This window comes from Phyllostomus discolor, chromosome 14 (assembly GCF_004126475.2).
Source record: "Phyllostomus discolor isolate MPI-MPIP mPhyDis1 chromosome 14, mPhyDis1.pri.v3, whole genome shotgun sequence".
Classification (NCBI taxonomy): domain Eukaryota; kingdom Metazoa; phylum Chordata; class Mammalia; order Chiroptera; family Phyllostomidae; genus Phyllostomus; species Phyllostomus discolor.
The window spans coordinates 35,457,245-35,472,395 of record NC_040916.2 but is presented as its reverse complement, the minus strand read 5'-3'; the positions used below and the strand labels follow the sequence as shown (position 1 = coordinate 35,472,395).

General features: G+C 38.4%; 1 protein-coding gene across 2 annotated transcripts in view; it reads right to left on the bottom strand.

The window, feature by feature from the left end:
• Window positions 1–2,271: 2,271 nt before the first annotated feature.
• STXBP3 (syntaxin binding protein 3) overlaps window positions 2,272–15,151 on the bottom strand; it is a 35,232-nt gene continuing 22,352 nt past the window's right edge. For both annotated transcript variants that reach the window (XM_028502902.2, XM_036015839.1), the window contains exons 10-19: window positions 13,719–13,814; window positions 13,526–13,583; window positions 10,707–10,772; window positions 9,022–9,102; window positions 8,003–8,141; window positions 7,608–7,714; window positions 6,972–7,064; window positions 5,550–5,635; window positions 3,763–3,911; window positions 2,272–2,995 (exon numbers count right to left, since the gene is read on the bottom strand). In XM_028502902.2, the coding sequence (XP_028358703.1) occupies window positions 2,901–2,995; window positions 3,763–3,911; window positions 5,550–5,635; window positions 6,972–7,064; window positions 7,608–7,714; window positions 8,003–8,141; window positions 9,022–9,102; window positions 10,707–10,772; window positions 13,526–13,583; window positions 13,719–13,814 (970 nt within the window). In that variant the 3' untranslated portion in view covers window positions 2,272–2,900. The remainder of the gene's footprint in view (window positions 2,996–3,762; window positions 3,912–5,549; window positions 5,636–6,971; window positions 7,065–7,607; window positions 7,715–8,002; window positions 8,142–9,021; window positions 9,103–10,706; window positions 10,773–13,525; window positions 13,584–13,718; window positions 13,815–15,151) is intronic.

Genomic DNA, 15,151 nt, shown 5'->3' with positions numbered 1-15,151 from the left:
AATAAAACAGAATTCAGGAATAGACCAAAATACAAATAGAAATGTAGTCTACGGTAAAGGTGGTGTTTCAGATTAGCTGGGGAGAGAGAGGACACCCAGTAAAACTTGGGGCAGTGTCTGGCTGTCCAGAGAGAAATAAAGCAGGGTCCCTGGTGAACTCTGTGGCAGTCAGGGTTCGCTGTGGGAACAGAAATTTTTCCAGGTACTTCAAGCAGCAAGGGATTTCATACAGAAAATTAGGTCCTTGAAAATCACAGAAAAAAGCTATAGGGACAGAAACTTGGGTCACCATGCTTTCAGACTCAAGATGGTCTCATCACCTGTGATTTGGGGAACAAGAAGGTAGTGCCACTGCCACCACCAGCGCTGCCTCATAACCACACGGCAGGTGACAGACACTATAGCGTGGAGTCTGGTTGCTATGAACAGCTCCTGTCCACTGGCACAGCTGGGGTGCACGGCCTCGGCTTCTTGCCTCCCAGACTGTGACCAAGTGCAAGTCACTGGTGGAATCTAATCTGCTCAGAACCCTACTTACCTCTGAGTCTGCACGACTTCCTTGGTAGCCTTCCACCCCCTGTGGCACGGGAGGAGAGGCATGGGACACAGGGCCAAGTGCTAAGAGACTCTATCTAGCATCTATTCTCACACTAAAGTTCCAGATGGGTGAGTTACCTGTAAAAAATAAAATAAATGTATCAAAATGTTCTAGAAGAAACAATGGGTGATTTGATAACCTTGGGTGCAAAAGGCAAGTCGAATATGTATCATAAAATTCAAAAGCCACAAAGGAAAAGTGATGGATTTATCTACATAAAAATTAAAAATGGTACATTTATCGGTACTGGAAATACTATGACTGGCTATGTCACTGCTAGAAATTTATATTATAGATATATTTGTGGAAGTTTGCAAAGTATGTACCCAAACTATGCACTATTTGTAAGGGTAAAACTCTTAAGACAAGTAATATATAAAATTATGTTCCAGCCCTGGCTGGTGTGGCTCAGTTGTTTAGAGCATCATCCCATAGACCAAAAGGTCACAGGTTCGATTCCCAGTCAGGGCACACACCCAGGTTGCACATTTGAATCCCAATGGGATGTGTACCAGAAGGCAACTAATTGATATTTCTCCCTCATATCATGTTTCTCTCCCTCTCTCCCTTCTTCTCTCTCTAAAAGCAATGAAAAAATGTCCTCAGGTAAGGATTAAACAAAAATTATGGCCCATCATATGACAGAACACTATGAGGCCAAAGGGCAGATTTAAAATAAAGATATTCCCTTTGTGTAACACGTACTTCATGTGTTCACATACACTGAGTTTGTGTAACATGTGCAGACACAACTTTATACAGTCACGGGCCACATAATGATGGTCAACGAGCTGCACAAATGACAGTGCTCCCACGAGATTACACTGGAGCTGATAAACTACCATCACCTAGGACATCACAGCCACCGTGTCACAGCCGCAGCACACGGCTCACTTGTTTGTGGTGGTGCTGGTGTGACAAACCCACCGTGCTACCACTTGTATATATAAAGTACAGCACATAGAACTATGTACAGTACATAATACTTGATAATAAACGACTGTTGTCTTATATATTTACTGTGCTTTTTGTTAAATTTTTTGTTTTTAAAGAGAGTGAGCAACATCAATTTATTGCTATTGCTCCTTTATTCATGCATTCACTGGCTGCTTTCTGCATGTGCCCCAACTGGAGATCACATAAGCAACCTTGGCGTATTGGGACGATGCTCTAACCAACGGAGCTACCTGGCCAGGGCCACTGTTTTAGAATGTATTCTTGCTACTTATAAGAAAAGCATTCTGTAAAACACAGTATGTTGCGTTATAGCAGCAGCAGCCCCACACACCCTGTGTTTACTGTGTTTCTTGACTGAATCTCGTGTTGTTTGGTGCAGCGACGTGCTGGACAGGCCTGCAGCCCGGGAGCAGCAGCCTGCACCGTGCAGCCCCGGTGTGCAGCGGGCTGTACTATCTGGGTGTGAGTGCACTCGATGATGTCTGTGCAAGGACAAACTTCCCTAATGACACGTTTCTCCACATGTACCCCTGTTGTCAAGCAGTGTATGATGATATCACCCAACCTTACACATATATTATGTTACTTTTTAAAAAAGTCATTGGGTTATCTTGGTGGGAAGATTATGGTGCATTCTTTTTCTTCTTTCCAGCTTCCCAGCTTAGAAGTTTTAAACCTCCTAATTTCCCCTATATATACCCCCCAAAAACCAAAGATAATTTTTATAACTATGTATTTATTTTCTCTTAGAATGTTCATGATTATTTTTGGTTTTCCAATTTAAACATATATGAACTCAAAAGTTATAAAAATTGTGTTCTTTAGAAGAATCTAGCAGAACAGTATATACTGTGAAATCATTCTAATTTTATGACTGAATTATTTTACACATGAAAGAAATGATCAATTTCAGTTGGGAAAAAAGTGCATTTATAAAAAAATCTATCATACATACACATTTACAGTTTTTAATCTTATAACCTTCTCATTTAAAATCATTCTTTTTCCAAAGACTGTATTTCAGCATAAAACAGATAAGTAATTAGTATGTACACAGGTGGCTGTGAACCATTACCCATAACTCTTATATTTTGTTCTAAAGGTGAAAAAAAATGTCCTTTTAAAAGTATTTTAATAGTTCTTATCATCTGCAAAGTATCAACAATACTTAAATTATTACAAGTGGCAAACCCAGTTATATGTAATCAGAAGCAGTTTTTTAGGAAATATATTTGGAAAGTCCTTATTCTATAAAATATTTACATTGTTTAAATTGGATAATAGTAGCACTGTCTTGATCTAGTTTAGTTGAAAGTATTAATAAGAACCGCCACCTCCCCAGATACTATTCATCCTTAATAATGGAGACTTTATCCTTGGATTTATTCAGCATCTTTATGTCATCCAACAGCTTTTTGGGTGTTAAAATATGCGTAGAACCTGGTAAGGAAAAAGATAAATTTTTAGAGGCCAGCAGTTAAGCTGATTTTCCTTGGCTAACTGTATTGTCCTGTCCTTCAAATACACAAAGTTTAGTAGCCTGGGGCAATTTAACAAAATTCCTATAAGATACTGAAATCTGCCTACACTGCAGTTATTTCAATCTTCCTCCTCATTGAGCATGCTCACTAAACCTTCAGAAACACTGCCCCCTCCTGGTGCTGTGACTGCATTGCACCATGTACTGATACACTGAAAAGCAAAATTGAAGGCTACTCCACCCTCGCACAGAACAGTCGCTGTTCCATCACAGAGAGCCATCCGGCTGCGCTGAGGACTGAGGCTCGAGTCAGGAGAGCTTACGAATCACTGGCTTTGACTGAAATTCTAAAAACTAAATGCCACATTTAGGCCTCGACAATGTCAGGTGCATATTCACAACATAATTCAAAATATTTCTGTAGAAATGTCTCAAAAATACTTAATAATGACAGCAAGAAAAGGAGCATAACGTTTTAAGGACATATTTAATAATATTTTGAAACTCATCCTTTCAAACACAGGATTTTTTTTTTAAATTATTGACCAACCAAGAAAAACTCCAGTAAATCAGATAAAACACACTATGACTAAAACAAGTTGTTTTGCTTTCAATAATTTAGTTCTAAATGTAAAATACAAGTTTTACGGTTTTATGTGTGGGTTTGTTTTTTTTTTTTTTTTGCATTGAGAGTTTGTTTAAAGAAACAGAAAAGAACAAGCCTTACCAATAATAACTTCACAGGATTTATGTGCTTGAGAAACTTCATAAGCAGAACGCATTTCAGAGTATGTAATTCCTCCGATCACAAAAACAATCAGCTTTGACCCATTTTTTCGGTCCTCTAAATAATTAGCTCTGGGTTTCTGGCGAGCACTTAAAAATAAAAAAAAAAAACATAAACATACTACAAAACCTTCCAAAGCCTTACTGTTTATAGACTTTTTTTCAAACAGCCTAACTCAAGCAAACTCAAAGCTGGCACTGTTACACTGATTTTAAGGAAATAATTATGAAAGGACTGGGCACCAAGAATCAGGCAGGACAACCCACTTCAAGTTTAATTTTGATCTGGTAGTTTGGACAAATTATTCATAATCTAGCTCAGCATCTTTACCTATAAAACAGAGTTAACACCATCTCTTAGTTATTGCACATGAAGAAATAAAATACCTGAAAAGCCTACGACTTCTTAAAGTTAAAGAAATGCTGGAAGTGGCACTGAAAAAGCAGGCTTTTACAGACAGGGCAGGGGGCAGGGGAGGCTGCAGGCGGTACTTTGGCGCTGACGTGGGGCTGGCACGCCCCCTGCCGGGACCCGGCAGAGGACGGCTGCAGGAGACACTGAAGACACATCCGCACTCCCACGCTCCTGCAGCGTTATGCACAATAGCCAAGGTACGAAAACCACCTACATGTCCGTCAACGGACAAATGGATAAAGAAAGTGTGGTGTGGCCCTGGCCAGTGTGGCTCAACTGGTTGGAGCGTCATCCTGGAAACTGAAAGGGTGCGGGTTCTGTCCCCGGTGAGGGTGCGAACGAGAGGCAACCAATTCATGTTTTCCTCCCACATCAATGTTTCTCTCCCTCTCCGGCGGCTGAGGAGAGGGGGAAATGAGGTGATGATGGTCAAAGGGCACAAAGTTTCAGTTATGCAAGAAGAATGTTCTAGAGATCTAATGTACAGCATGGTAACTACAGTTAACAAAATTGTATCGTGCCCTGGCTGCTATGGCTCAGTGGATTGAGAGCCGGACTATGTAGCAAAGGGTTGCCAGTTCAATTCCCAGTCAGGGCACATGCCTGGATTGCAGGCCAGGTCCCCAGTAGGGGGTGAGTGAGAGGCAACCACACACTGATGTTTCTCTCCCTCTCTTTTTTCCTCCCTTCCTCTCTCTAAAATAAATAAATGTTTTAAAAAATTTGTATACTTGAAATTCACTAAGAGGATAGATTAAGTCTTCTTAGCATGCACGCACGCACACAATATTGGGTTAGCTAAAAAGTTTGATGGTTTTTTCCATAAGATGGCTCTAGTAGTGCTTAGTTGTCTTTAATTTAAGAAACAATTTTGTTAGACTGTATTGTGACAGCTGTCATAGCAGTGTGGATTTTAAAAAAACATCAAAATTAGTAAATTTTTGTGTAGCCAATACTGAAGATGGAAGAAGATATGCAACATTTTCAGCATATTATGCTTTATTATTTCAAGAAAGGTAAAAACACAACTGAAATGCAAAAAAGGATTTGTGCAGTGTATGGAAAAGGTGATGTGACTGTTTGAACAAAAGTGGTTTGCAGAGTTTCATGCTGGAGATTTCTTGCTAGACGTTTTCACATTGCTTACCTGCACTCATTTATAACAGGTTGTAGTTAAGGAAAATGTCTTGTAAGTTTTTGATATGCTTCAAGCGGAGCTGCCATTACAAAGAATACCTGTGCACCATTTCAATTATTAGTCTGCAATATCATAGCAAAAATGTTACTCACTGCCTTTGATTTACAGGTTTTACCTTACAGCTCCTGAGCCATTCCACACTGCTGGACACTGCGAACAATATGGCCATTCCTTTGAGTCTAATCTATTTTCAATGGCATCCTAGAGCAGAAAAGAGTAATTCACACTGTTAAGAAAATGTAAATTCCATGATATTTTTATTTACTTGTTTTACATAAATCTCAAAATTTGTGTCTCAATTAAGGAACATAAGGATATATATTTAATAAAATAAGATTAGTCCTTTCTGTGAACCTTACAAATCTTACTTGCTTCAAAAATTAACGCAGTGACTCACTCACTTTTTAAACCGGTATTTAGGGGATGCCTGCACTTCGTTTTTGGGAAGGTCCCCAGGTTAGTGTAAGGATCCCAGGCATCTCACTGGGACCTCTGTATTGCGAGTGCCAGGCATCTCTAACTACCGCCCTGGTCCTGACGTTCCCCTCAGGCTGCCCGGAGCCCAGGCCTTGCCCTTCAGAGCAGTGGCTCTGCAACACCAGGTGCACGCTGGCCCAGGGGCACACGAGGCCACCCAAAGGGCTAAAGTAAATGTTAGGGTTACGTTTTAGGATATACGTACACATATGGATATACTGTATGCATAGATTGTATTTTATAAATCATAAAACAGAAAAATCATAGTAATAAATTATACCCAAATAAATCCCAGGAAAGTACAAATTGCAGTTTAAGTCAAAGGAAATTCGAAATAAATGGAACTATATAAACTGACCAAGTTCATAATACAATTTTTATGACTTTACTTTCTAATTTCCTACATCTGAATATTTTCTAAAACCATAAACCATGTGTTGGATATAATGGCAAACAACAGGTTTACATTTTAATCAAATGTTGGAGTCTAACACGTTCTCATAGTGGTCATGTACAAATGCTATTTTGTTTTGAACTTTCGCTCAAAAAATTATTTGCATTTCTGCTACATATAGTTATTTTAAACAGCAACAGTTTTTTCCCTTAAAAACGTGTGTGCTAGGCCCTGGCTGGTGTAGCTCAGTGGATTGAGCGCGGGCTGCGAACCAAAGTATCACAGGTTCGATTTCCAGTCAGGGTACATGCCTGGGTTGCAGGCCCTGACCCTAAGCAACCGCACATTGATGTTTCTCTCTCCCCCCTTCCCTCTCTAAACAAACAAACAAACAAACAAACATAAAATTTTTTAAAAGTGTGTGCTTATTTTTATTTATTTACTTGGGGCAGTCAGTGGTGTGTGTTTGTCTTTAAGAAAAGAACCTTTGAGAGCTTCCCCTCCTCTGGACCCCAGATACAGCCTTCTTTTGTGAAGCCCCCCAGGACTGCAGAAAATTCCTGCCCTACCTGCAGATACACTCAGACTGACAGATAAGCTTACAAACAGCTAAGAAGACTCTACAGATGGGTGCTCAGGGTGTAAGTAAAATTTAATGAACTCTACCTCCAGAACATCTTTGATATAAGGTGTCCATCGAGAGAGCTGAAAAGTTTCTTCTGCAGACCGATCCTTTCGCAATGGTTTGCCTTGTGAAGACTAATTAATTAGAGGAAAAAAAATTTAAAAACCAAAAATCTAGTTAGTGATATTTTTATTAAGTTTTCTAACGAAGATAATTAATTTATAGCAAATACTATGTTGTATTTACTTAAAAGTAAGACTGGAAATGCCTACTCAAATAATCTGTATAGGTGTGGACACATAACCTCACAGTATTTTTGCTTTAATGAAAAAATTTATAATAGTATCAGAAAATATGTTTACTCGAAAGTGCTATAAAACTTGATTGGAAGGAGTGAGATTCTAAATACAGTTCTTTCAAAATTTGCTATAAATGAATCATAAGGAGAAAAGTATAAATAGAAAATTACAACAGAAGCCATAAAATATAAATTCAGTATAAAGATGTATTTGTCCAAATCACTCCTACATGGAAAACAAAATTTCAGCTTTTCACCGACCAAATCTGTAGCGTGGAGTTCAGACCACTGTCCCCACGGACTCCCACACAAGAGAACACCCAAGGCCAACAGCCGCGCGGCGCACACACAAGCCCACGCAGGACGTGCGCCTCCTCACCGGGGGGACGATGGGCACGCCCAGGTAGCTCCAGTTACGAATCATGTCACTCTCCGTTTCTATCTTGACATTCTGGATCAACCTGTCCAAATTTTCTTCCGTAGTTCCTGAGGCGAGTAAAAATATGAGTCATACAGTTGCTACCATAATCGTTTCCGGGTTTTAGGTAGAACCCATGAATAATGCTTTTTAAGTAAAAAAGCAAACACTTAAATTACATACCCTTCAGTCTTCTCCCAATTTCATTTTTCCTTTTATTTATTCTAACCAATTTCAGCTACTACCTTCGAATTTTCTAACACTCTCTTATGATCTTTAGTAAACCACTTAACGTAACGTGAGCTTTGAGCTGGGGACTCGAACACGGTCATGAGAATGAACAAAGTCTCCATTACCGTTATTACTGAAGATATAGAGCAGGATTGCCCGTATTTTATCATAATTGTCGTGGCTTTTGTTGAGGAGAACTGGAAGAAGCACTCGCATGTAATCTTTCACCTTCTGTCCTTCTGCATCAGTTCCAAGTGCCAGGTCCTTATTGAAAATGACACAGTCAGTGTCCATCACCTGAATTCACCTTCAGTGAAAACATCTTTGTATAAAATCTTGCCAAATTTTAATGGAATATTAATGGCATTTCACAGGAACATGTGGGCATCACTTGTAAACTACTACTTGTAGAAAACGTAAAAAATCAAAAAACAATTCAGAGAAAAAGAAAACCATCACTAGAAACCCATTTGCACAGGGCAGCCATGATGTGTGGCTACCGACACCTGAAACATGGCCAGGCTGAATTCAGATGTGCTACTCCAGATTCTAAAGGCTTCGTATGAGAAAAAGAATGTAAAGTATTTCACTAATAAATGTTTTATATTGATTACATGTTGAAATGATAATATGTTGGATATACTGATTGGGTCAAGTCAAATATATTATTAAAATTAACTACACTTGTTTTTTATCCTCTTGATGTGACCCCTAGCATATTTAAAATTACGTATGACTTGCATCCTACTTCCACTGGGCAGTGCTGAGCTGAGCCTCCCACGACAGAGCAGCCTCTCACACAGGCCACCCGTGCCTGTGCCGTGCGCCGCAGGACGCTGCGCTCAACGCCGCGCCCCGCGGAAGGCTGCCAACGGTGCTACCGAAACGATGCGCCGAACGCTCCAATCACCCCATTCAACCAAGAATGCATCATCACAGATTAGGAGGGACTCGCCTACTACGAGGCTGTATGGCTCCTTGTTAATACTGGTGGACAACGATGTATTAAGTGCGGCCGAGGGATGCCCCTTCTAAGAGCGGTTCTGTGATGCAGGACACACAGTGCTGAGCGAAGTCAGGTTTTACTTTGGAAAGTTCACCCAGGAAATCTATTATGAACACAGGTATTTCGGACTGTACGTACCTGTTCAGTTTTGCAGAGCTTTTCTATATTAGGCCTGAATTTTTTCATACAATCTTCTGCTAAGTTAAGATGGACAACTTGCTGAAAAATAAAAGAAATCAATCACTTAAAGCAGCTGGTGTGCCTCACAATTTTTAAAATAAGCAATTCATTGGGTGGTGGATACACAGTATAATATACAGATGATGTATTATAGAATTGAACACCTGAACCTATATAATTTTATTAACCATTGTCACCCCAATAAATTCAATTTTTTAAAAAGAACTTAAGAAAATGACATAGCACCTCTTGTATAGCTTCTGATTTCCAGCCTTTTCATAGATTTTATAGCTTCTGACGTTAAGAAGACCTCAATAAGTCAGTTGTGGTGATTATAAAAAGAAAAAATGTAATACCTGACTTTTTAGTCAAGGGAACTGACCTCTTTCCCTTTAGACTGTCAAATAAAAAAATGACAAAAGGCAAATACAACAAAAGCTGTCCACTGTAAATGAACTGAAATTATATCTACTTTTTTGGTAGGTTCAGCAAAAAAAGTAATATATTTTTTGGTGTGCTGCAGAATTTTAGTAATTAGTTTACATGTGAAAAAAGTTGAAAATTGCTGATTTAAAGCATTTTAATTTCTTTTTGTGCAACTGATAAACTGGCCTGAAGGGAAGTGTGGGCTTAGGTGAAAAAGGAGATACCGTGTAAAGCAAGGGAAACAGCCCCCCAAAAAGCAAAATGTAAGAATTAACATGATCAGCAAGGACAATCGACAGACAGCATAAAATAAAATGAAAGTACTGAATTTGTACTGGGTTTCCAGGTAATGAAAAATAAGGTGAAAAATATAGTGAAGTCCTTAAAAGTCTGGCAGAGAACTTCCGAATTTATATTATTGGTTATTAATTAGGGTGCAAGATGATAACATGTAAAGATTATTCTGATAATAACTCATAAGCATAATTAGAACAGCAAATTAATAGTTTGTCTTTCCACACAGTTTAACTATTTTTAAATCTATTAATACATAATTATTACTTTAAAGAATCAAGTAGAATAATTGCCAGTTGATTAAATGCAGAATTATCTTTTATTAAAAAAATATTGATTTTTTGATTCCCAGTCAGGGCGCATGCCTGGGTTGCAGGCCATGGCCCCCAGCAACCACACATTGATGTTTCTCTCTCTTTCTCCCTCTCTTCCCTCTCTAAAAATAAATAATTAAAATCTTTTTAAAAATACTGATTATAGAGAGAGGAAGGGAGAAAGGAAAGGGGCAGGGAGAGAAAGAAAGATCAATTTGTTGTTCCACTTATTTATGCACTCATTGGTTGCTTCTTGTATGTACCATGACCAGGAATCGAACCTGCAACCTTGGCGTATCAATGACATTCTAATCAACTGAGCTACCTGGCCATAGCCTGCATTTTCTAATTAAGTTGATAAGTGCCAAACACTCTCTGTATGGATATTCAAGACAAAGACATAAAAATGTTTAAGTTGGACATGGATAAAGCTAGATTATATATAGAGAGAATACTACTAGAAAGCTTAGTTATTTGGGGTACTTCTCCAAACTAGAGTAAGGTTCACAGGACAGCTAACACCAAGTATGCCATGACATGCACTGCTAAACCTGACTACAGAACTAGATGGACCAACAAACCAGGCACCTCACATACGAGACTGCTTACCTTGGTAATCTGTTTACGGAAATGTGGCATCTTTTTCATCAGTTGGGCAAGAGCACTGAGTGATGTCTGGGAAAAAAATCAAACATTTTAAAAGCAAACTTATGGTTTAGTTATTCTATGTAACAACTTTAAAGTCCTATAGTTTTAAATAATTGTCAATTTACTAAATAACTGACAAATTTTTTAAGAAAACAAATTTAAGAAATTTCTAATTCCAATCACAATAAAGTGCTGATATCAAAATTACTCTCCCTCCATAAACAAAAATAAAATTGGACAGAATAAGTAAAAAAACATCTTTCAGGTCATGAATTAAAAAACAGCTCACAGCTCTGATAACTGAGCAAGGAAAGCCCAGAAGGTGATTCTACACTGAACTCAGCTCTTCCTGGGACATTTCCAGAACACAATGAAAGGAAGTCGAGTTCAAGTAGCAAGTCTCTCTGGACAGAACAAAAAAGATTTGAGTGTGGAGCTCGTAAGGTAGAATTTTGGGGAAAGGGTGCTGGAGAGAAAAGAGCCAGTCATAACCTAACTCAAAGAGGTACAGAGGAATCGCCTTTGGGTCCCTGGCCACCAGATACTGAGCTGCCCATGTCCAGGGCCCGACTCGTACAGGCCCAGCAGAGAACAAGTGCTGGGTGGCTGAGTGCTGGACAGCGACTTCCGAGGGATCTCAGTGCGTAGAGAACACTGGCACGCCCTGATTCCGCACAAAGGAGACTGCTAAGTAAACAACCCAGACGTTCAGTCCTAGAGCTACGTCTTCAGAATACGTGAGAGGCCGAAATTCACTCACCGTAAGAAAGCCTACATGAAATCTTGACAGAATCAAGGTTAATCATCAGCAAGTTAACTGCTTGCCAGAACAGAACTTGATACTCTGTAGAAAGAATATCATCTAGAGTCTCTACAATGTATCATCCATAATGTCTAACTTACAATAAAGTATTACTATACATGTCACACAGGAAAAAGTGATTAGTACTCAAGTGGTAAAATAGTCAATAAAAGTAGATCCAAGATGATCCAGGTGTTGGAGTTAGCAGACAAGGACTTCAAAGTAACATATTTGTGTTTAAAAAAAAAAAAAAGAGGAAAAGATGAACTAAATGGATGAAAAGGTAGAATTTATTCTTAAAAATTCAATGACTATCCTAGAACTAACTAAATGCATCATTTGAAATTAAAAACATAATGACTGTCATGCATTGATGATAAACTCTGATTGACTATAAAATGGTAGAGCCACTTTGGAAAATAGTTTGAAAGTTTCTTAGAAAGTTAGACATACATTTACCAGATGACCCAGAAATCCCACTCAACTATTTTTCCCAGTGAATGAAAACATATGTCCACACAAACCTGAATGTCTATAGTGGCTTTATTCATAATTGCTGACAAACTGAAAACATAAAACTAAATGTCCTGCACCTTGTGAGCAGATAAAGTGTGGTACCCCACACAGCGGAGTACTACTCAGCAGTAAAAAGTGACGGAACTACTGTTACATGCAACATGGATGAGTATCAAGTGCACTATGCGAAAGGAAAAAAGCCATCCTGTCTTACTTCATTTAGATGACCTTCTGCAAAAGGCAAAACCATAGGGACAGAAAATAAATCAGTGGTTTCCAAGGGATCAGAGTGAGGGAGGGAGGTTGTCCATAAACGGGCACCAGGAAACAGGGAGACAGCAGGGGTGGGGATGGAGCTGTTCCTGGTTGTGATTGTACGGTAGTGTGCACTTGCCAAAACTCACAGAATCATATCCTATAAAGAGAACTTTATAACTCAATTTTAAAAATAATACATTGAACAGATTTAACAGTCTGGACACAACAGAGACAGAAATAGGAGACTCAAAAGCAGTTTAATAAAAAATTCAATTAAAGCAGAGAGGAAAAAATGAGGGGGAAAAGGGAACGGAAGAATGTAAGGTAGACAGAATAGAATCAAATAATCTAAAACACAAGCAAGTGGAGTCCCAGGAGGACAGGAGCAAGAAAAATGACAAAATCTGGATGTGAGGAAATAATGGACAAGAATTTTGTGATTTATCAAACCCAAGGAGGGTTTGTTGTATAATAATTTATCACATTAACAGAATAAAGGAGAAAAAAAAATCTGAATAGATGCCAAGAAAGCATTTGATGAAATCCAACACCCATTCCTGATTTTAAAGATCTGTTGGCAAATTAAGAATAGAAGGGAACTTTTTAAATCTGAAAAATGATGTATCTAAATAACCTAGAACTAGCATAATACTCAATGATAAAAGTATCAAGCATATTTCCCCTAATGTTGGGAATGAAACAATAATATCCTCTATCACCAGTTCTATTCTGCATTATAGAGACAAGAGGTATTAACTACTAACAAAAAAGGCAGTGTAAAAATAAAGGTTGAAAAGGATCAGGCTAAATTTTCTTTATTTACAGATTATGTCACTGGGAACCTTCTGGAATGATAGAAATGTCTGATATCTTGATTTAGTTTGTGACTCCAAAGTTATTCAGTATGCACTTAAGATCTGTGCACTTTACTTTGGTAAATTATACCTGAATATAAAAAACCTAGCAACAATGCATTGACAAAAGTAGCTAAATGGCCTTTTAAAAATAAACTTTAATGAAGCAAAAGAGGCAAAATGCTGAGGCTAAGTAATGGGTACATAAGAGTTCATTTTTTCTACTTTTGTGTACATTAGAAATCACCCAAAAAAAAGCTCACTAGATAAAATAAAAAAAATTTAAATAAACTTTAAAATTCACCTTCATCATTATTTTTCCTTTAAAGTTAAATAAGACACACTCTTACCTTTCCTTCTGTTGCTTTCTTTGTTGACGAAATTTCCTTCATAAGCTTGGGAATTTCCCTGTCAAATTGAGAGAATTCTTTAAATTTCAAAGGTGTAATGCCTTACAGACACACTTTAAGATTACAAAACGTACTTTTACATATTTAGTGTTCAAAAAAAATATGGAATAAAAATTAAAACAGGTTCACATACTCTAACACAACCGCAATATGCCGATGTCGAATTCTGATCCAGAGGTCATCATCTTCCTCAAGGACCGCCTCCTTTTCTTTCCCGTCTGTTTTATATCTACAAGTAGACAGAAGTATACGACTTTTAGATTATTTTTACACCCAAAAATGTAAGCAGCATTGTCAGGCACATGGCTGGGTTATGAGTCAGGTCCCAATCTGGGGGCACTGAAGAGGCAGCTGATGGGTGTTTCTCTCCCACTCTCTCCTCCCTTTCCCTCTTTCTAAAAATAAATAAATAAAATCTTTAAAGAAAACGAAGTGCTATGCCTACCAAGACATGTTTACTTTCAAATGTTAGATTTAGCTGTCATTATTATAGTTTTAGGTTAGCAAAATGGTATTTATAAAAAAACTCAGCATTCTACAATCACCTTTAAGAACAAGACTGAGTACGCCAACAATTTGTGTTCTAACTGCTTAAACATGATTTTGATGTACTGGTAACTATCAAACATCCAGTGAGTGAAGAATAGAAATGTCAGTGCCAATGTAGCCTATTAAAGGCAGAAGAGAGTTTGATTCCCACTCAAGGCACATGCCTGGGTTGTGGGCCAGGTCCCCAGCAGGGGGCACTCAAGAGGCAAACACACATTGATGTTTCCTTTCTCCTTCCCTTCCCCTCTCTAAAAATAAATAAATAAAATCTTTTTATAAAGTGTTTAAAAAAAGGGACTGAAGATATTTCAGGGCAGGTACAAAATTCAGAAACATGTATCATTTGTATATTCTTCTTCCCTAACTCTGTAACATCTCTTTTTAAGAATGGGGAAGGACTTGAAACCTATATAATTTTATTAATCAATGTCACTCCAATAAGCTCAAATTTAAAAAATAATAGGAAAGGGAATGAGAGAAAAACTGATGTAGCCATTAAAAACTGTGATCGCTTCCAGGAGTTCTACTGAAGTGAGCAGCAATTCAAGCGGTTCCTGAAATTACTTAAAATGAGCTTCCTGACTGCTTGCTCCCGATTTTTCCCTTTTGTTTGTACATGGATAACCTCCTTCCATTTGGGACGCTAGGGGACCGTCAACTTCCTGAGCCAAGATTCGGAAGAACAGCACTGAGCTTTCCCAGCCCTAGACTGTAGACAATAAACGTCAATTTCTGCTGTAAGAATAATTTCCATAGCCCAAAATATAACAGGTCCCACCTATTATACCATCTACCTATGTGGTCTTTTTTCCCCCTAAAGATTTCTATTTATTTATTTTTAGAGAGAGGGGGTAAGAGGGGAGAAAGAGAGGGGGACAAACACCTGTGTGACAGAGAAACACGGACTGGTTCCTCTCATAAGCACTCTGACTGGGGACCGAACCTGCACCCCAGGCCTGTGCTCTGACTGGGAAGTGAACCAGCAACCTTTCACTTTGTGAGGACACCCAACCATCT